The 23,331-nt window shown below is 42.6% G+C and overlaps 1 protein-coding gene across 1 annotated transcript in view; it reads left to right on the forward strand.

Annotated features, from left to right (window-relative positions):
* Window positions 1-1,247: 1,247 nt before the first annotated feature.
* Window positions 1,248-23,331, forward strand: part of LOC141264991 (macrophage mannose receptor 1-like) — a 154,166-nt gene continuing 132,082 nt past the window's right edge. The window contains exons 1-3 of the mRNA XM_073677467.1: window positions 1,248-1,453; window positions 5,002-5,397; window positions 7,221-7,394. Of these exons, the coding sequence (XP_073533568.1) occupies window positions 1,396-1,453; window positions 5,002-5,397; window positions 7,221-7,394 (628 nt within the window). The 5' untranslated portion in view covers window positions 1,248-1,395. The remainder of the gene's footprint in view (window positions 1,454-5,001; window positions 5,398-7,220; window positions 7,395-23,331) is intronic.

A 23,331-nucleotide genomic window follows, 5' to 3' on the forward strand; every position in this document is an offset into this window, starting at 1 on the left:
ACCACTTGCTTTGAGCTCTTGAACAATGGTGACAATATATGCATGCAATTTTGCCCTTTCTGCAGCTCTTTGACATATTGAATATGATCTTCCAATCTTCTGTACTAGGCATCTCAGAGGATTTTGGATGTCATTGATTGTGTCCTGCAACATTTTCAGACGGCCTCCGCCATGAGAAGAGATCAATGATCCCATAGTTTCCAAATTCTGTATCATCTTCTGAATAACAGTCTTTGAAGGTACGTAACAAACACAATATTTCTTCCTAAATTCACACTAACATCACTTGAACGAATTGATGATCCATAAATATGCATTGCTCAATATTGTACACTACTATCCTGATGAGAAGTTGAGTGACTGCACCCAGAAGTTACACACGGAGGATAAATGCCCGTAGCTCCAACACAGGGGCATCCTGACATGTTCAAAACTCCATACACTGAAGAGCACATGGCACGTTGTTTCGTCCTAGCGAGAGTTATTACAGAATATTTGGGGCCTCTTTTGAGTGAATCTCTCTGTAGTATCTGTTCACTCTTTGATCTAATGCCAGTTCACAACCATGAAACATGGCTTTATTCCCATTGTGGATGGCTGAAGGAAAGTGAATGAATGGCTTTCATGCCCCAGCATATTTATTCTTCTCTTAGAGTATGTGCACGCGACATCTTTTTCAGGCGGATTCCTGAAAAAAAAGGTTAAAAAGATAATAAAAAAAATTGACGTAAGCACAACAATGTCAAAACGACTTGGATTTGAAAGGAGGTAAGCTGCTAAAAGACATGACCTGAACATTTGTTAATTGGTTTCCACTTGCAAGCCGCTAAGTTATTAAAACAGCTTTAAAAAAAAAATGGACGCAAAAATGATTGGAAAAAAAAAAGGAAAGAAGATGCTCCAGGAAAAACCTTGCCAGTGTTTTCTTGAAATGTCTTCTGCTTCAAAAACTCAACGGGTGCGTCAACAGCTAAAGAACGCAGTGACAAATACTATCGATATTTAATGAAATTAACTTATTCTGAATTGTGTTCTATTTATTTCCCAAAAAACTGTTTCACACAACAAATTAAGAAATAACTTCCAAGAAACCACAAGATAATCGAATTCAAAGGAAGGTGTCACTGTTGTCTAGTAACTAACCTCTTACGTGAAGTCGTGGTCATTACAAATTTAGCTTATGAAAGCAAAGTTAGGACTGGGAGTTCCTGTTTGCTTCAAAGCTCCATGTGACAGGATATTTCTTTATCATTTAGAGGCTACAACTTTCCCTAAACGTCGCAGTCTTCTTCCAAAAGTATAGGGAAGGATTTCCTGGTCAAGCTCGTCTAGTTGGGACTTCTACAACGTATTATTTCCAAATCAAGGACTGAAGCGAATAATGAGATATTTACAATGACTGCCTCCATATTACTCATATTTCTATACCTAATTTGGCCATCCCATCAGCTTGGTGAGTTGATTTCTTATTCTTTTACCTGCTGTGCTGAGTTATAGTTGCGGTTAGAGATATTATAGGCTATACTGTCCTAGCTACATAATCCAAAAATGGGATCAGACTTCTTGTGCTATGCAGACGTAGACGAACCATGGTAGGAACCGATGGAGAACGAAATGAACAGATAACAACTACAGAAACTATAACTAGGGGTGTGGAGTTTGCAGTTGGACCTGGGCCATGAGGGCATATGACAGTTGGAGGACCTGTTATTGATTTTATATTGTCAGAGAGGACCTTCAGGTTACAACTCTTAGAACAGAACTTGGCAGCAGGGTCAAAACTTTATCAAAGGCCATTAACCCTGTAAATAAAAGCAACGTCCTTCACTTCTCACGTTTATTATGCAGTTCTGTACCGTACTAACATTTATATTAAAGAGCTGCTGGGATCCTGAAAAAGTTTTGGTATTTGAATGGTAAAGAAATGTTGTCATGTTAAAGGGGTTTTCCCATAATCACAAGTTATCTCCTATCCACAGGCTAAAGGATAACTTGCTGATTGTTGGGGTCTGACTATCAAGAATGGGAATCTGCAACTCCAAGAACGGGACTCTACAAAGCCCTGTCTTCAATGAAGCTGAGATGCTCAACCTACTTTCCATTCATTGTCAATGGAACATAATGCTATATTCACCTTTCCTTTCTGTACCACAGACAATGAATGGAGTCAAGGCTGAACATGAACAACTCCACTCCATTCAAGACAGGGCTCTGTAAAGCCAGATTCTCCTAGTTGTGGCATCCCATTCTCAGGATCGATGGGGTTTCAGCTGTCACACCCCCATGATCAGTAAATTGTCCCTTAATCTTTTATATTTAGAGAATAGCCCTTTAACTTTTGGGGAAGTCCATAGAGGGGGCTCTTCTGTACAGCATTAACTTTTTAATTTTGGGACTGTGGTTAAAATAATTAGACATTAAAAGAATGTATCGGACCTGTGAATCTTAAACTAATCTTTGACTCGCTAAAGTTCATAATAAAAGTCATGAGATTTGATTGAGGCTAAAAATTACAGGGAATGACTTATGTGGCTAATTTAGGTAGTTATCTCATCACAGACATTTTTAGCATATCCACAGAATATGCCATAAATATCTGAAAGAGGCTGGTCCCATCTCTGACACCCACACCTATCTCCAGAATGGAGGTTCCTCAATTCACTGGTCTGACTACTGCTGCAGCCTCTGTGACTGGTGCTTTGGCCCCTGTGACTGTTATGGTGGCCACACATTTGTGACTCTCTCCATTCTCTTCTATTCTAAAAACAGCAGTGCAAGTTCACTTGCCCAGTTTTGGAACTGCCGTGGATTTCTACAAGCCTCATTGAGCTGAAAAAATTGTAGAAATTTTTCCAACACATTGCTTAAATATACTGAACTCAAAGGTCTTGTCGATGAGAAGGCTAAGACCTGAAAATGAATCCCAAGTAAGGGAATCTGAAATGCCTTGTTGGGTTGGAATGGAGTTGTGGCTGAGAAAGTGTGCCACTGCTAAATTCATTATCTATGGGGCTGCCGAAAATAGAGTATTGTACTCGGTTATCTCTAGCCATCTCATGGCCAACAAAGGGCATTTCAGGGTCACATTTGCAGGATCAGTGGGAGTCCCAGCAGTCAGACCATCAGCGATCAGCAAGTTAAGACCTATCATATAGATAGGCAATAACTTGCCCAGTTGAGAAAAACGCTTCATCTGTTTAGAAGTTTTAAATATCCCAGCATGCCATGTGGTGTTAATTACAATTCTGGGTGCTGCCATATATAACATATGGGATTATATTTTAGCAATTTTTAGGCTTTAAGAATAGACCCATTTGCATATACAGTATGTGACCTACACGTAGCCTGTCTAATCTTAGGGATCGTCCTCACGACAGTATTTTCGGTCCAAGTGTTGACCATGAAAAAGAGGAGACAACACAAGTGTTACTCAATGGGGTAGTGAAGATGAGCGATTTTTTTCGCTGACTGAATTTGCGCAAGAAAGAAATTGCAGCTTGCATTAGATTCCTCCGTAAATCATATGAGACTCACCCATTCATGTCTATGGGTGCGTGAAAAAAATCGGATGCCATGCGGAGCCACAGTACAGCATTCGACTTTTCCGGATACATTGCAATTCTGTAACATAGGAAACTAAATAGTCGCGTAAATGATTAACAGCTGCCATAAAGAAACTAATTGTATATGGATGACAAGTTAGAAAAAATCGTCCCATTTTTCTGGATGAAACTCTGAACGATTTTTTGTACGCTCGTGTGAACCATCCTATACAGTATATGACTTAGTTTCAAAACTTTTTCTTGGGGTTTTCAAATAAAGAAACTATGACAAAACTTTTATGTTAAAAAGTCCTAAGTGTTCTGGGAATTATATTATATTGGCTTATCAGAAAAATTATATTTCTAAACTTTCGGAGTACAGAGTCCACTTCATCAGGCAAGTTTGCAAATGAATGAGATGAGAACACAACATTTAAAAGATGCTACAAGAAGACATTTGAATCTTTGTCTCATTCATTTGTCTGATGAAGGAGCCATTGTGCCTTGAAACAAAAAATGTTATTATTTAAAAAAATTTATGGTATATTATTAATTTTAAAAAGTTAAAAAAAGTCCGCTTACCATTGGTTTACCCAGAGCAATATATGATGAGGTCACTTTGACATTACTAATGTCGCATTTACATTAATGAACTTGAAAGGCGTCGTACAGTCCTAGGAGACCCTAGTGTTATACACTTTTTTAAGGGCATATGAAAGCTTAGGAGTACAGCTCTTTTCACACCCAGTGTTTTTTCTACCTTTTTTTTCTGCAACCAAAACCTGTTCTCTTGAAAGTAAAAACACTGTATTCAAAATTCCCATTTTACTGTGTTTTCGCAGCGCTTTTGTTGTGTTTTATCTATAGCACATCTTTAATTAAGTTACTTTTAATCACCCGAAACGCTTCAAAAATGCTGCGAAAAAACACTTATTGCGGTTTTTGCTGCACTTTTTTCACGTTTTCATTGCTTTCTATGAGTGAAAAGAAAAAGCTGCAAAAACGCTGCAAGAATTGACGTGCAGTAGGTCTCAAAAACGGTGCTGTTCTCAAATTCCATCACAAAAAAAGAAAAACAAGTGTGTTCATGAGATTTCTAACATCTCATGGCTTTTGCTGACATTGTAAAAAGCAGCTTTAATTAGCATAAAAAAGCAGCCAAAAAATGCAGCATGTGAACATAGCCTACTTCTGTCTAATTGATTTTGCCCAAATGAAAATTTTCCCCCAATTTGGACTAATCAAACCTAAACCGGATTTCAGAACATTTACTGGGAATTTATATGCAGGGCTAAGGAAGAAAACTGAATGTTTGTTGGAAAGGTTATTGACAACTCTTTATTCATTGATCATATAACATTGAAGATAACTCATCTTATTCTTTTTTCTTTGTTACCCTCATAATAAATTAAGCCATTATATTTTTCAAATGAATTGATTAAAAAATCTTATTTTTCAGAATCTGACACATTTTTAATCTACAATGAAAACCACAAGAAATGTCTAGAAGCTAAAAATTCCATTATTTCAACCAATCAGTGTAATGAAAACTCAAATACACAGAAGTTTCGATGGATTTCTAAAAACCAGCTCATAAATGTAGGGACATCTCAATGCCTGGCTGTATCATCTATAGCAGAATTCTCAGCGGTGACGCTGTACACATGTGATGGCAACAGCGACCTCCAAAAATGGGATTGTAAAAATGAAACATTGTTTGGAATTTTGGGATCTATTCTTCACCTGAACTACGGGAACAAAAAAGAAGAAGTCTTACTCTACAAAGGCACAGGACTCTGGAGCAGGTGGAAAATCTACTCAACGCCAGATGATTTATGTGTTAGGGCATACGAAGGTAAGGAGAACATCTCTCTGGTTTAATGGTGTACCATAACTTACATATGTTAGGATTAGCAAGAAATATTCCAGCATGTCCAATCTGTTTAGGTACAAAATTATACGTTTTCAAAAGAACATGTACATACTATAAGTGATTAATTTATTTAGTGGGAGAATTCTATGAACTAGTAATGCTATTTTTGCTGAAGCCTAGACAAACACTAATTTGATTATAGCAAGTAAAAGACGTAGGAAAACAAAAGATTTAAGGGTATGTGCACACTACTTCTTTTTCAGGCAAATTCTGTCAGAATATGCCTGAAAAAGTGCAACAAAAACACTCTATAAAATGAACATAGTCAAAAAGACATTGCTGCCTTCCATCTGTGTTCCATCTTATGTTGCTTCTTTTAACTGCTTTAGGGTCCGGAAACACTCACATGGTTAAAAGAAATGACATTCTCATTCTTCAAGTGGCTCTCTATATTTCACAGTATAGAGTGTAAGAAGCCGTTGGTGAAACCATCCCAGGAAAATTACTGATGGCGTTTTCCTGAAGCAGATTCCTGAAGACTCCTGGAGAAGATTCTCATGGGAAAACTTGGCAGCTGCAATGGCTTCTGTGTAAACAGTACTTGCGCTGCAGAGAACAATGGCAGCCTATGTGCATTTTTGAGAAAACATAGTTCGAAGAGGTGACTGGGGACAGTGTCGGACTAGTCACGTCTTTTCCTATGGTTGCTCTCTTCACTGCTCTGGTTGATTGACAGGTCTCTCCCATGTGTGCTACATACCTAACTGCAATGGTGCAGCCTGGCTCTGATTAATGCTATCCTTGGCTAGGGAAGCATGAATTGAATGGCGGGTTCCCTTAGACTTAAATTTTTAAGTTTGAGAGTGTTCACTCAGGTGCAATAAGAGGGTGTTCCTGTTCAGAAAATTTTGGTTCCCAGCAGCAATGAAACAAAGAGTGAAAAATTTAAAGGGGTCTGAATACTTTCCGTACCGACTGTAGTTCATTGAGCACACAGTGTAACAAAAGGTAAGCATAAGATTCAAATGCTTGCTGCGCTTGGTGGATAAGCGCCTCAGTGATATGCCCATAGGATAACCTTTTGTCACACTGTGTCACAACCTGTTCTTATAAAGGCCAAATGACTGGCCGAAACATCACTATTTAGGGATAAGTGAGCCCGTGAAAGTTCAGGTTCTGGTACCAGAACTTTACCCAAACTTCAACCAGAACCCGAACCCCATTGAACCTCTTTCCCCGGGACTTCAAACATTGCAACAGACTTCCAGGAGAAGTCAGTGTTTGGCGTTTAGCACCGGACACTAACTGTCCGGTACAAACTTTTAAGTTCGGATTCACTCACCTCTAGTCACTATATATACAGTGGATTGCCTGTATGTAACAAAATAAACATTATACAATTTTGACATCATCCCCTGGAGTGCCAAGTTCATAACTGTCGCTAAAATATTGAGAACGGAGCAATGGCACTGGACCCAGGGTGGGTGAGTACTTGCTCCATTTCTTATACTACATATATAAAAGTGTTTGGGGCCTACTTTTCTTAACGTGGAATGCCCCTTTAATACTTGGATAACTATTTAATATCTTTTCTCTATTCTTATTTAATTCTTTCCTTTTTTCATATATAGAATTTATTCTATATTCTCCCTATATATTAAAGGCCATAAAGCAGATATCATTTATTAAGCATAATTAATTATTTCTATATATTATAGACATATCTGTAATTTTATCTTTAGTGTTCTATATTTGTTAATATTTATGTATTACATAATAAATATATGAAATTTTCTTCTCCACAGAAAAATACACTTTGAAAGGAAATGCTAATGGCCAGCCCTGTGTTTTCCCCTTCAAGTATGATAACAAATGGTATCCAGACTGCACAACCGGCGGACGATCGGATGGGAGACTTTGGTGCTCTACAACAGCAGAATATGAAAAGGAGAAACTGTATGGATTCTGTCCATCTACATGTAAGTGATATACTGATGCCTTGACAATTTTCAATTTTTCCTTAGCATATTCTAGCTTCTTTGCTTCACAATTAAATACTTACAGAAAACCTATAAAAATACTACCTAGCCCAATATGGAATATAAATGATTTTTATTAGTTAATACAAAAAGGTTTAAGAGTGAAATAAACACATGTGGGGCGACAACCCAGCAGGAAAGAGCAATGAATCAATCGTATATATACATACATATATATATGTACTGTATATATGTATATACATATATATATTTATGTATGTGGTAGTTAATAGTAACCATGGGAAATAGCCAGATGGAGGGATAATGACATACTAAAAATGGTGTTTAATTACAAGAACCGAGCATCTACCATGCATTAAATATATAAATTAAGGAAAAAATTCACATCAATTAGAGTAGATGCATCAGTAGAATTTGCAATAAAGCTCCAACGCGCGTTTCGGCGTCAGCCTTCATCAGGGGGTGGTGTCAGACCAGCAGGGGATTTACTGTACAGTATATTCCCATTAGCCAATAATTGATATGGCCAATTGTCCTAAGCCCCACTGATTGGTGGCGTATGCAGTCTGTCTCACAGGAGGGCGGATCCATCTGCTTCCACGTCAGCCGGAGGGCAGTGTAGAGCATGCAAGCAAACATCTGGCTGCGTGACGCAAGCTGGAGTTGGTCACATGACTCAAGTCGCCGCCAGTGTGAAACGCAGCAGAAGATAGGGACTCACATAGAGGGACAAGTCATGCGAACCGACAGGGAGCGAGGCCAAATAATGATGGCCAAGGGACAAGGACAAACTGAAAAGGAGGGAAAGAGGTGCAATGGGAGATTTGTTTACAAAATAAAAAGGAGGTGATAAGAATGGGAATAAAGGAAAATGATGCTGTCCCTCTATGCGCGTCCCTCATTTCCTGCCGCATCACACACCGGCGGCGATACGGGTCATATGATCAATCCCATATTTACTTAAACATCTACTCTATCTCTTTTGTACACCTTATGTGTTAGCTGCATTTTTAATCTATTACTGAAAAACCTATTAGATAGTGATAATGATTAATAAATAGGACGGGTGCACAAAACTTGGACGCCTGCACAATCGGCAAGTACAGTTTCATGCTTCTGTCGTATACTAATAAATAGGACAAATGCTGGAAAATGCAGAACTAATGCCATCAGCACCCAATGTGGAAGTGAGTGGCATTTCTTTTGAAGTCACTTTAGTTTTTTTGTATTGTGGTATTGGTGGCCGTTTTTGGCGCCAAAGTTATCAAAATGGTGCATACAACTGAATTTGGCACAACGTAAAGAAAAAAAGTTGACAAAATATTGTCGTATTCAAAAAAAATGTAAAAAAGCAGAAATTGATGAATCAGGTTAAAACATCTGGAACTACTTTACTCTGCCAAGATTACGGAAAAAAAAAACCAGGAGAACAAATAGACTTGAAAAAAGGCGCAAACAGGATAATAAATTGGGTGCAAACAAAAAAAAAGGCACAAAACTAGATAAAAATCAGGTGCAAAGACAATGATGACAATGATTCAGGGCCCCAGTGTTCAGCATTTAATTCGCCTTTGGCTAGCTTGGCCTGCACCCTATGTGCTCAAACTAGTGTCACAATGGTTAACATGGTGCTTGGTACAACTGTAAATAAAAATGTAGGCGCTGGCCTTAAAGGCTTATGTACTCTACCCACAAACCTATGGGATCCAGCTACATTCTCATTTATTCATAGTTTATGTAGTGGGCAGCTTTATGTAGATAACTGGCACTCTTGTTCGGCAATGTATGATACGGTTATATCATTGTATTATATGGAAACTTTATAGCAAAACATAAGGGGGCATCATAGGGAATCATCCAACTTAATGTCCACCCTTCTTCCAAAATTTCAAAAAGATTTACTAAATTTACCATCTTGTAATGATGATAAATTAAAACTAACTGGTAATAATAAAATTGAAAAATTTGGCGAAATTTTGCAAATCTACATTAGCACCCCCAATGAATCTCTACCACTAGTTATAGGGCACATGCAGTTGGAGAATTGGATAACATATTAGAAAATGCTAAATATCTTGGTTTACAGCCCTAACAATGGTTTTACATCGTCACACGTCCGTGGTATTTTACTCAAGAAAAGTACAAATTTGAATATTTTTTTCTTTTTTTTTTGTCTGAGGAGTGCGTCAACACTTGCCTTGTGAAACTTTTGTTATTTTAGGCTCGGACAATGCTCATTATCAGCATAACATCAAACATCTGCTCCGGTCATCCACCCCTCATAATGTATCTGTCAACAAGAGATCCAGACCACTGTGTTTCCATATTTCCTACATGTCAGCAAGTTCTCAGTCTCTAATGGTCCCATTATTCTGAAGATCATTATCTCACATTTACTATATCATTTTTAATTTATTTTGTAATTATTTTTTTACTTGTTACTGCCAAATGTTGCATAGTAAAGTACAGGATTTAAAAAAAATCTTGTTGACTCTATTAGACCCTTAGGATAAGTTTTCTTATGATTGTAACATGGCTTGTTCTTATTTTTTCGTTGTCTCTTTTTTTTTTACCTATCTAATTGGGTTAGAATAACAACACCACATGTAACATGGATAACTGTGCTCGTAATATAGTACATACAGGTGCTTCTCACAAAATTAAAATATCATCAAAAAGTTAATTTATTTCAGTTCTTCAATACAAAAAGTGAAACTCATATATTATATAGAGTCATTACACACAGAGTGATCTATTTCAGGTGTTTATTTCTGTTAATGTTGATGATTATGGCTTACAGCCAATGAAAACACCAAAGTCATTATCTCAGTACATTAGAATACTTTATAACAACAGCTTGAAAAATGTTTTTAAAATCTGAAATGTTGGCCTACTGAAATGTGTGTATGATGCACCCCCTGGGCCGTGGAGTACTCGGTAGCCGGGCCGGTTGATGCTGGGGGATGTCACGGTGGCAGTAACCAAGTCCGTGACCCAGGGTGGTCAATAAAAGGGAAAAGTAAAAGGGTAATAAAGTTTTTATAGAGATAATGTTCGTGACGCTACCTATGGTATGCAGCTATATGGAGCTGCTGCTGTGGTTCAGATCCTCTGGAGCTGATGGTGACACAGCAGAGTTGGTTCAGCTCTCCACAGGCAGAGCTTAGCTCCAGGGCAGGATATAGTGATGTTATGAGGTAGATGTTACTGGTGCACGTGTATTGCAGGGCTGGTGATGGCGCAGCAATAATTCCAAGACACAGTGGGGTGCAGTCTTCATGGTTTCCTCACCGTTGTTCAAGACTCCAGGTTAGCAGGGCCAGTGTGTAACCTCCCACATCGTCCTGTGTTTACCAGGGAAGGGGTTCAGCAAGTCTCAAGTCTCTCAGGAGTACTTAAACGGGACCAAGTTCTATGTTCCTTTCACGGTCGTCTTTCCTGCGCTGGCTCTCACCCTCCTGCCCTGCGCCTCACAATCAGTGTCCCAATCCGGTAGTCTCGGGTCTTGTTGGGCGACGTGCAGTCCCCTGGACCCTATGCGGCCACCTTTTCGGCAATATAATCGTGGTGGTTGGCTGCTGCACCTTGCAAATACAGCAGCCTCTGGTTATCTAGCTGAGCCTGATTATTCTCCACTAGTTTAGGGACCGGTCCCCTCTGAAGCCTGATCCCTCCACGTCCGTGTAGATTCGTGCGCACGGGTGGCTTCCTGAACTCACCGTGCCCCTGGGATCTCCTCTGATTCTGGAGCCTTCCCTCTGCTCCTGTCCTCTCTCTCCTGGGCCTCTTTTACCAGGCCTGCTCTCCTCTTTCTACTCCTCCTGAGCAGAACTCCTCCAGAGCTCCTTCTCCCAACTCTAGACTCTGAACTCCCTGTAAACTGTCTCTAGAACCTTCCACCCTCTCTTTTATACTCCTACCTGTCTGCTTCCTCCACCCACACCCACTACATGGTTCCACCCTCCAGCCAGGAGGAGTGTGTTGGATGTGACGCGCCCCCAGGGCTGTGGGGTACTCGGCAGCCGGGCCTCTGGTTGCCGGGGGATATCACGGTGGCTGGCCCGGTCCGTGACCCAGGGCGGTCACTCAAAAGAGGGAGATATGTATATATGGGGGATTTGGGAAAGTTCAGGACGCCACCTGTGGTACTTGGTGAGGATCACCAGCGCTGCAACAGTCCTCTGAGGCAGATGTTAGGGCAGCTTGTGATGGGACAGCTCCCCACAGGTGGAGCAGGCCTCAGGGCAGTGTGGTAGTAGCGAGTGGGTTGCGCTGGGTGTTGTGGTGCAGGGGGAACGATGGCGCCGATGAAGAATGGACGGAGGCAGTGCAGTGCAGTCATCCAAGGTTTTACTCACAGTTCTTAAGACACTTCACAGGTGCACTATACAGGTAAAGGCCTCCCGCGTCGCACTGCGTTCACCGGGCAGGGGTTCAATCCTTCCTCAGGCAACTTGGGAATACCTGGCAGTACCCCACTTTCTCGTGTTCCTATTTTGACCGTCTTCACACTGGTCTTTCTCCCTCCTGCACTGTGCTGCCCACTCTCATTCAAGCTCAGGTGCTCTGAAGTCCTTCCTGTACGTCGGATCCGGGACCTACTTGACCCTCCTAGGGATTAGAATGCTGCAATGATCCCTCTGTCTTCTGACAGATGCGGGGCATACGGGTGCCTTCCTGCACTCGCCGTACCCCCTGGGATCCCTTCTCAAAACGGAGCCTTCTCCCTGCTCCCCTCTGGGGCCTCCAGACTTGGCCCTAACTGTGGAGCAGATCTCCTAATGAGACTCTGCTCCCGGACTGTTCTTCTGAACTGTCCTGAGCTGTTCTTCTGAACTGCTCCCTAGAACTGAACCTAACTCTGAACTGCCACCCTAAGATGGCTTCCCTATTTATGCTCCTACTAAAGTGCTCCCCCTAACTACTTCCTCCACCCACACCCACTACTGGTTCCCCCTACCTTTGGGTTCCCCCCACTCCAGCCAGGGTCAGGGCTCAGCAGCTGCTCTCTGCATGTTGCCCCTGGAGCAGTGTAGTGTTGCAGGTGTTTTGGGGTTCCGTGCAACACTCCCTCCTTACCTGAGAGAAGGGAGACACCACACCTCTGGGTGAGGTGCAGTACCTCTGTGGCGACTGAACCTTCAGGGGCGCCACAGACGCGGGTGTGTGGGTCCCGGGTAGTACTCCCTCCTTACCTGAGAGTGGGGTACCACAGCCCTGGGTGAGATGCAGTACTTCTGTGGCGACTGAACCTGTAGGGGCGCCACATATGTTCAGTAAATGCACTCAATACTTGGTCGGGGCTCCTTTCGCATCAATTACTGCATTAATGCGGCGTGGCATGGAGGTGATCAGCCTGTGGCACTGCTGAGGTGTTATGGAAGCCCAGGTTGCTTTGCTAGCAGCCTTCAGCTCGTCTGCATTTGGCCATCTACAGTCTAGATTTTTTATGTCTCTGTGTCAGCAGTGGGATCCTCCTCAGTCTTCTGCCATAGCGTTTCATTTCATTCAAATTTCAACGGATAGTTCGCACTGAAACTGATGCACCCTGAGCCTGCAGGAAATCTTGAATTTCTTTGGACCTTGATTAGGGCTGCTTATCCACCATCCGGATATCCTGCGTTGCAGCCTTTTATCAAGTTTTCTCGGCTGCCCATGTCCAGGGAGATTAGCTACAGTGTGATGGGTTGTAAACTTCTTGTTATTGTTGTTCAGCATGGACAAAGGAACATCAAGGTCTCTGGAGATGGACTTGTAACCTTGAGATTGTTGATATTTTTCAACAATTTTGGTTCTCAAGTCTTCAGACAGTTCTCTTCTCCTCTTTCTATTCTCCATGCTTAATGTGGCTTACACAGACACATGCTACAAAGATTGAGCCAACTTCTCCTCATTTTATCTGGTTTCAGGTGTGATTTTCATATTACCCACACCTGTTACTTCCCACAGGTGAGTTTGAATGATCATCATCACATGCTTGAAGCAAAGTTGTTTACCCACAATTTTGTCAGGCCCATTTTTGTGGTTTTGTGTGAAATTATGTCCAATTTGTCTGTTTTTCTTTTTTTGTGCTGTTACAATACACACAAAGGAAATAAATGTGTGCATAACAAAACATTGTAATTGCAATAATTTTCTGGGATAAATACTTCATTTTCTGAAACAATTTCAAGGGTGCCAACAGTTTTGGCCATGACTGTACAGTACAGACCAAAAGTTTGGACACACCTTCTCATTTAAAGATTTTTCTGTATTGTCATGACTATGAAAATTGTACATTCACACTGAAGGCATCAAAACTATGAATTAACACATGTAGAATTATATACTTAACAGAAAAGTGTGAAACAACTGAAAATATGTCTTATATTCTAGGTTCTTCAAAGTACCCACCTTTTGCTTTGATGACTGCTTTGCACACTCTTGGCATTCTCTTGATGAGCTTCAAGAGGTAGTCACCGGAAATGGTCTTCCAACAATTTTGAAGGATTTCCCAGAGATGCTTAGCACTTGTTGGCCCTTTTGCCTTCACTCTGCGGTCCAGCTCACCCCAAACCATCTTGATTGGGTTCAGGTCTGGTGACTGCGGAGGCCAGGTCATCTTGCGTAGCACCTCATCACTCTCATTCTTGGTCAAATAGCCCTAACACAGCCTGGAGATGTGTTTGGGGTCATTGTCCTGTAGAAAAATAAATGATGGTCCAACTAAACACAAACAGGATGGAATAGCAAGCCGCTGCAAGATGCTGTGGTAGCCATGCTGGTTCATTATGCCTTCAATTTTGAATAAATCCCCAACAGTGTCACCAGCAAAGCACCCCCACACCATCACACCTCCTCCTCCATGCTTCACGGTGGGAACCAGGCATGTAGAGTCCATCCGTTCACCTTTTCTGCGTCGCACAAAGACACGGTAGTTGGAACCAAAGATCTCAAATTTGGACTCATCAGACCAAAGCACAGACTTCCACTGGTCTAATGTCCATTCCTTGTGTTCTTTAGCCCAAACAAGTCTCTTCTGCTTGTTGCCTGTGCTTAGCAGTGGTTTCCTAGCAGCTATTTTACCATGAAGGCCTGCTGCACAAAGTCTCCTCCTAACAGTTGTTGTAGAGATGTGTCTGCTGCTAGTACTGTGTGTGGCATTAACCTGGTCTCTAATCTGAGCTGCTGTTAACCTGCGATTTCTAAGGCTGGTGACTCGGATAAACTTCTCCTGAGAAGCAGAGGTGATTCTTGGTCTTCCTTTCCTGGGCTGGTACTCATGTAAGCCAGTTTCGTTGTAGCACTTGATGGTTTTTGCAACTGCACTTGGGGACACTTTCAAAGTTTTCCCAATTTTTCGGACTGACTTACCTTCATTTCTTAAAGTAATGATGGCCACTCATTTTTCTTTACTTAGCTGCTTTTTTCTTGCCATAATACAAACTCTAACAGTCTATTCAGTAGGACTATCAGCTGTGTATCCACCAGACTTCTGCCCAACACAACTGATGGTCCCAACCCCAATTATAAGGCAAGAAATCCCACTTATTAAACCTGACAGGGCACACCTGTGAAGTGAAAACCATTTCCGGTGACTACTAGAGATGAGCGTTGTTCTACTCGAACTGTTCGCCAATCTCAAATTCGAGCTGTTTTGGGCGGTGTTCGAGCCGTTCGGCGAACACGAACAATTTGATAAAAATTCGGCTTTTCGAGGTTATGTTCGATAACTGTTCGTGCACCAAAATCATAACTGGATTTTTTCTCAGTAATGATGAAAATTAATGTTAATACGCAGTTTGAGTGTACAGCGGGGTGGGGGGAGGGGCAGGGGATGGATCTCTGCAGGAACAATGAAGATCTCCATTTTTTTTTCTCTTTCCCGCATTTGCAGTGGGGAGGTGCAATCTGTCAGCCTATCAGCAGCGCACACACGGAGCGAAGTGCTTTTTTTCACACAAGCAAGGGCATGTGTCATTGGCAGTGTATGTCACATGTCCTTGCCCTATAAGACCAAGCCATTTTCCCCGTCGCCACCATTTTCTCACTGCTGCAGCTGCGTGTTAGACGGCACCGCTGTTGCTGTGTGCGCTATACCTTGTTAATTTCAAGCCAATTTTCGCACAAATATACAGATAGCTAGGGAGTAGGGAATAGTTGTGATTGCAGTCCTTTTAAGGACTAGGTTACAGCATTTCCTACGACTTTTATCAGGGAGGTCTGTGCTCTTAAATAGATAGGTTGTGGGAGTAAAGACTAATTGTAATTGGAGTCCTTTTCAGGACTAGGTTACATCAGTTCCTATCAGTTTTTGCCAGGCAGGTCTGTGCCAGTGCTGTGCAAGTTTTTTTCACAGCATTTGGCTGAATCTAGCAAAGCTAATCCTTTTTGGCCTATTGCAGAGTGTGTTAGTCAGTGGAGTAGCCTATCTGTGCTGCAAGATATACCACCTGTGTATAGAATACCAATTTTTTTACTGCACCTAGTGAAGTAAAATCTTTTGGGCATAGCATCATTCTATTAGTCCATCTATACTGACCTCCATCAGGTTGCAAATTAAAACTAATTTTTATCTGCATCTACAGTACCTCTGAAAAAATATTTGGGCTTCTAGCTGTGTGTGGGACTTGTTGTATTAGTCCATCTATACTGACCTCCATCAGGTTGCAAACTGAATATATTTTTTTCTGCATCTACCTCTGAAAAAATATTTGGGCTTCTAGCTTTGTGTGGGTCTAGTTCTATTAATCCATCTATACTGACCTCCATCAGGTTGCAAACTGAATATAATTTTTTTCTGCATCTAGCTCTGAAAAAATATTTGGCCTTCTAGCAGTGTGTCGGACTTTCTCTATTAGTCCATCTATACTGACCTCCATCAGGTTGCAAATTAAAAATAATTTTTATCTGCATCTACAGTACCTCTGAAAAAATATTTGTGCTTCTAGCTGTGTGTGGGACTTGTTGTATTAGTCCATCTATACTGACCTCCATCAGGTTGCAAAGTGAATATATTGTTTTCTGCATCTACCTCTGAAAAAATATTGGGCTTCTAGCTGTGTGTGGGTCTTGTTCTATTAATCCATCTATACTGACCTCCATAAGGTTGCAAACTGAATATAATTTTTTTCTGCATCTAGCTCTGAAAAAATATTTGGCCTTCTAGCAGTGTGTCGGACTTTCTCTATTAGTCCATCTATACTGACCTCCATCAGGTTGCAAATTAAAAATTATTTTTATCTGCATCTACAGTACCTCTGAAAAAATATTTGGGCTTCTAGCTGTGTGTGGGACTTGTTGTATTAGTCCATCTATACTGACCTCCATCAGGTTGCAAATTAAAAATAATTTGTATCTGCATCTACAGTACCTCTGAAAAAATATTTGGGCTTCTAGCTGTGTGTGGGACTTGTTGTATTAGTCCATCTATACTGACCTCCATCAGGTTGCAAACTGAATATATTTTTTTCTGCATCTACCTCTGAAAAAATATTTGGGCTTCTAGCTGTGTGTGGGACTTGTTGTATTAGTCCATCTATACTGACCTCCATCAGGTTGCAAATTAAAAATAATTTGTATCTGCATCTACAGTACCTCTGAAAAAATATTTGGGCTTCTAGCTGTGTGTGGGACTCGTTGTATTAGTCCATCTATACTGACCTCCATCAGGTTGCAAATTAAAAATAATTTTTATCTGCATCTACAGTACCTCTGAAAAAATATTTGGGCTTCTAGCTGTGTGTGGGACTTGTTGTATTAGTCCATCTATACTGACCTCCATCAGGTTGCAAACTGAATATATTTTTTTCTGCATCTACCTCTGAAAAAATATTGGGCTTCTAGCTGTGTGTGGGACTTGTTGTATTAATCCATCTATACTGACCTCCATCAGGTTGCAAACTGAATATAATTTTTTTCTGCATCTAGCTCTGAAAAAATATTTGGCCTTCTAGCAGTGTGTCGGACTTTCTCTATTAGTCCATCTATACTGACCTCCATCAGGTTGCAAATTAAAAATAATTTTTATCTGCATCTACAGTACCTCTGAAAAAATATTTGGGCTTCTAGCTGTGTGTGGGACTTGTTGTATTAGTCCATCTATACTGACCTCCATCAGGTTGCAAATTAAAAATAATTTGTATCTGCATCTACATTACCTCTGAAAAAATATTTGGGCTTCTAGCTGTGTGTGGGACTTGTTGTATTAGTCCATCTATACTGACCTCCATCAGGTTGCAAACTGAATATATTTTTTTCTGCATCTAACCCAGCCAATAGTTTTGGCCTAATACCACAGTTTGGCCACTCAGCTCTGCTCGGTTACCATCCATTGTTTTTTTGTGCAAACAACTCCAGAGTTGTGAATTAGTTAACCACCAAAATGAGTGGAAAAAGGCCTGCTGCTGGTGGAAAGGGGAATAGGCGTGTTGGGAAGGGGAAAAAAGGTTGTGTCCGTGGGGTAGGTGTTAAAGCAACAGTAACATCTGCAGAAGAAAGACCATCTTCCAGCCAAACTAAAATGTCTACTTCTTTTAGCGGACAATGTGATAAGATCCCTTTCTTACGGCCACGCCAATCGCTACAAATTCCAGATGAGGCACAAAAACAGCAGGTGCTTCAACGGATATCAAGTGCTCCTTTAAGTGGGCTCTCCTCCACATCAACTTCAACATCACAAATACTCCAGTCCTCAAAGGTGTCACCCAAATCGCACTTGCTTCCTCACAGCTCCCAAATCTCCAGCTGCCCGTCTGAGTATGAGGTAGAACAGATGGTTGAGTCTGCAGAGCTGTTTACTCATACTATAGCCTGGGAATCAGAGGTCGACTCCAGCGCTTCTGTGAATCCAGACGAGGAAATGATCTGCACTGATGCCCAGAATCTTTATGAGTCGGATCCAGGACCAGACGCAGAAGGTTCTGACCATAATGTAGACCCTCATTCCCAAACTGTAACTCCTGTTGGTGGAGACAATGAGGAAGACGATGATAAGACTCAAATACCTGATTGGAGCGACAACTTTAGTTTTTTGTCAGGGCAGGAACAGGTTGGCTCTGAGGACGACGGGTGTGATAACACACAGGGTGATGATGATGAGGTTGGAGATCCCACTTACTGTCAACCCACAGTCAGCCAAGAGATGAGGTCAGCAGAGGAGGTGGAGGAAGATGCTAGTGACGACGAGGTCAGGTTGCGCCTTCCTGGACAGAGACGTAGTACTGGAAGCACGTCAACAACTGCATCCTCAAACACAACTCTGCCTCTCACCACAAGTCGTGGTGGCTCTTCAGGTCGCATGGGTGCTAAGCCTTGCATAGCCTGGGCATTTTTTCAGATCGATAAAGATGACCCAACTCGTGTTATCTGTAACATTTGTCAGCAAAAGCTAAGTAGAGGCCAAAAAATACATAGTTTGAGTACTTCATGCATGAACCGGCACATGGACATGAAGCATAAGTTGCAGTGGGAAGCTCAGTGTGCTACAATGCGGCCTAGCCGGCCGGGCCAACCACCGTCTGCCATATCTTGTGCATCCGCAGGCTCTTCATCCTCTGTGACTGGGGGGACAGCAGTCACACCTGTTTTGGGGCGCAGACCTGCCACCTCTTTACCCGCAACAGCCAGCGTGATTGGCAGGTCATCATTTTCTTTGGAGGTGGTAACAGCAGCTGGTGTTGAGCGCTGTCCGACATCGATAGCACCACCTTTGGATCAAGGCAATCTAACATGTCTGCCTGCATCTTCCTCACAGACCGGCAGTTTGCCGGGGACACCCTTATCAACCCCGTCTAAGCACAATAGCCAGCCCTCGATCCCTCAGATGTGGACAAGTAAAAGACCATTTCCTCCTAGCCATGAGAAAGCTAAGAGGTTGAATTTCACCATCTGCAAGCTCTTGGCTACAGAAATGCTGCCTTTCCGCCTGGTGGACACAGAGGATTTTCGAGACCTTATGTCCGTCGCAGTGCCCCAGTACCAGATGCCCAGTCGGCACTACTTCTCAAAGAAAGGTGTGCCTGCGCTCCACCAGCATGTCGCACACAACATCACCGCTTCTTTGAGAAACTCTGTGTGTGACAGGGTGCATTTCACCACAGACACTTAGACGAGTAGGCATGGACAGGGGCGTTACATGTCGCTGACTGGGCACTGGGTAACTATGGTGACAGCAGGACAAGGGGCTGCTGTCCAAGTCTTGCCGTCCCCACGAGTTGTGCGTCAATCCTCTTTATGTCAAAGTTCCTCCACTGCTTCTGCCTCCTCAACCTCCTCTCGGTCTTCCACCTGCACCCAAAGCCTGTCTGGTCATGCCACAAGCTTTCTAACTGCGCAGAAGGGATCCTGCACACCTCCTTACTATGCTGGCAGTAGGGCTCAAAGTCATCAGGCGGTTTTTACATTGAAATGTCTGGGAAATGTGAGTCACACAGCTGAGGAGTTGTGGTCAGCTCTGGAGAACCAATTTCATGAATGGTTGTCTCCACTGGACCTGAAACCAGGGAAGGCCGTGTGCGACAATGCTGCAAACCTGGGTGCGGCCCTTCGCCGGGGCAATGTCACACACGTGCCTTGTATGGCTCACGTGTTGAACCTGGTTGTCCAGCAATTTTTAGCCCACTATCCCAGACTAGATGGCCTTCTGCAGAGGGCACGGTCGCTGTGTGCTCACTTCCGCCGTTCGCATCCCGCAGCTCAGCGACTTACATCTCTACAGAAGTCGTTGGGCCTGCCACTTCACCGGTTAAAATGCGATGTGCCTACCCGGTGGAATTCAACTCTGCACATGTTGCAGCGACTGTGGCAGCACCGACAAGCCCTGGTGCAATACGTTCTGACGTATAGCCTGGGCCAACGAGATTCAGAGGTGGGGCAAATCACGCTGGAGGAGTGGTCTCAGATCAGGGACCTATGCACCCTTCTGCACAGTTTTGAAATGGCGACGAAGATGTTTAGTGCTGACGATGCCATTATCAGCATGACTATTCCGGTGATTTACATGCTGGAGCACATGTTAAACAGAATTCGGAGTCAGGTGGTGGCACAAGAGGAGGTGGAGGAAGTAGAGGAGGAGGAGTTGTATGCGGAAGGGCTAACATCTGCAAGGTCCAGACGGTCGGCAGCACCAAGGCGGCAGGCATGTGAGGGTGGGGGAGATGGTTTTACCAGGGCGCATGGTAGCAGCCAAACTAGTGAGGAAGGTGCAGGAGCCCAGGAAGAAGTGGAGGACGAACTGATGGAAGACTCATCAGATGAGGGAGACCTTGATCACATTTCTGTTGTGCGAGGTTGGGGGGAGAGGACAGAGGAAGGAAGCATGATTGTTACCTCGCCACCAACACAACAGGGACTTGGTGCTCCTGGATGCGCAACACACATGAGTGCCTTCTTGCTGCACTACCTGCAACATGACCCTCGAATTGTGAGAATTAGAAATAATCCTGACTACTGGGTTGCCACACTGTTAGATCCCCGGTACAAAAGTAAATTTGCAGAAATTATTCCTGCCATAGAAAGGGATGCACGCATGCAGGAGTATCAGCAGAGACTGTTGCAGAATCTTACATGTGCTTTTCCACAAAATACCAGTGGTGCACGTAGTGAATCTCACAGTTCCAACTTGCCAACCGTGGGATCGTCAAGTGTTCAGCACTCAAACCGTAACAGAACCACAGTATCTGCTGGTAACATCAATTTTGCGGAATCATTTCACCACTTTTTTAGCCCATCCTTTGCAAGGCCACAGGAGACAAGAAGTCTGACACATAGTCAACGCCTAGAGACGATGGTACAGGAGTATCTCCAAGTAAACATTGAAGCCACGACTGTGTCACTGGACCCTTGCTCTTTTTGGGCTTCCAATCTGGATAAATGGCCGAAGCTAGCCACTTACGCCTTGGAGATCTTGTCATGCCCCGCAGCCAGCGTTCTGTCTGAACGTGTGTTCAGCGCTGCTGGTGGTGTGCAGACAGATAAGCGCACGCGGCTCTCCACTGATAATGTAGACAGACTCACGTTCATAAAGATGAACAAATCATGGATCCGAAACGACTTTTCTACCCCTGTGTCATCCTGGGGAGAGTAAAAGCTTGATGATTGTTTAAAATCACCCTACCAACCGTTTTAAGCTTTCAAATTACTAATCATGTTTATCTGTATCTTGACTGGAAAATAATTTGGGCTTTGTAGCAGTGTGCAGCACTGATCCTATTAGGCCATCTATAATAAGCTCCACCAGATTTAAAATTAAAAATAATTTTTAGCTGCATCTAGCCCGGAAAATAATTTTGGGGCTCCGAGATGCGCAAGACACATAAGTGCCTTCTTGCTGCACTACCTGCAGCATGACCCTCATATTGTCAGAATTCGAAGTAATCATGACTACTGGGTTGCCACACTCTTAGATACCCCAAACTTTTCGATCAACCTTTTCATTTTAATAAAGACCAAAAAAATGGTCATTTTTGAAATTCTAAGCATTAGCAGGTTGTTAGAAACTGAAATCAAACAGTTTTCAACTCAAAACTTTATTCTAGGTGATGTTAAATTTTCACATAGGACCCCTTGTTCGAAAGGAGCTTCTGAACTCTCTCGTCCATTGAATTTGTCAGGTTTTGGATGGTTTCTGCTTCAATTGTTTTGCATGAGGACAGAATACCCTCCCAGAGCTGTTGCTTAGATGTGAACTGCCTCCCGCCATCATAGACACTCCTTTTAATGATGCTCCAAAGGTTCTGAATGGGGTAGAGGTCAGGGGAGCATGGGGGTCACACCATAAGTTTGTCCCCTTTTATGCCCATATCAGCCAGAGATGCAGATGTTTTATGTGCAGCATGAGATGGTGCATTATCATGCAGAAAAATGATCTTGCTGTGAAATACACGGTTCTTCTTCTTGAACCATGGCAGGAAGTGCTGTTTGAGAAAATCCACATACATTATGGAGTTCATCTTTAGCGCCTTCAGGGATCCTAAAGGGGCCGACAATCTCTCTCCCCATGATTCCAGCCCAAAACATTACTCCACCTCCTCCTTGTTGGCGCTGTAGCCGTGTTTGCGTGGGGTGTCCATCAACCAGCCATCCTCCACTCCATCCATCTGGACCATCGAGCGCTGCACGGCACTCATCCGTGAACAAAACAGTTTTGAAATCAGTCTTCATGTAATGTTTGGCCCACTGGAGCCGTTTCTGCTTGTGTGAAGTGGATAGAGGAGGTCGACAGGATGGCGTATGCACAGCTGCAAACCTCTGAAGGACCCTGCATCTTGTTGTTCGGGGGACGTTGGAGGCACAAGCAGCTTCAAAAACTTGTCTGCTGCTATGACAAGGCTTTTTTGCCGCTGCTCTTTCAACCTAACGTAATTGCCTGTAGGAAAGAGTCCTCAATTTGCCCTTATCAGCACGCACACGTGTGTACTGTGAATCAGCTACATACTTCTTGATTGCCAAGACACTTCATCCTGATCATCGCACAATGTTGATTGTAGTCATGCCTTGACCTAAACACTCCACAATTTGTTGCTTCTCAGCAGCCGACACATCCTTTTTCTTTCCCATTTTGGCAGAAAATGTAGGCTGCTGAATAATGTGAGAGAGCCTTCTTAAGTAGTCTTGCCTTTCATTGGACACACCTGACAAACTAATTAGCACTGGTGTCTGCAATTGCTTACAGTGATATAAAGAGCCCTGACACACATCACCATCAATGAGTTTAACTGACAAACAAACAAATTCTTCCCTTATCACTCCTAAACACTTTTTGCATAATAATTTGGAACACAGTGTACATGTGCTTTTCCACAAAACACCAGTGGTTCACGTAGTGAATCTTACAGTTCGAACTTGCCAACCGTGGTCTGTATGGAGTTGTTCAATAAAGGGCCCAAAATTAAGATAACATAGATGGGAGAGGTCTCTATGAATAGGAATTCCTAAG

Source organism: Phyllobates terribilis, unplaced genomic scaffold (assembly GCF_046119375.1).
Source record: "Phyllobates terribilis strain yellow unplaced genomic scaffold, ASM4611937v1 Scaffold_4__5_contigs__length_816908805, whole genome shotgun sequence".
Classification (NCBI taxonomy): domain Eukaryota; kingdom Metazoa; phylum Chordata; class Amphibia; order Anura; family Dendrobatidae; genus Phyllobates; species Phyllobates terribilis.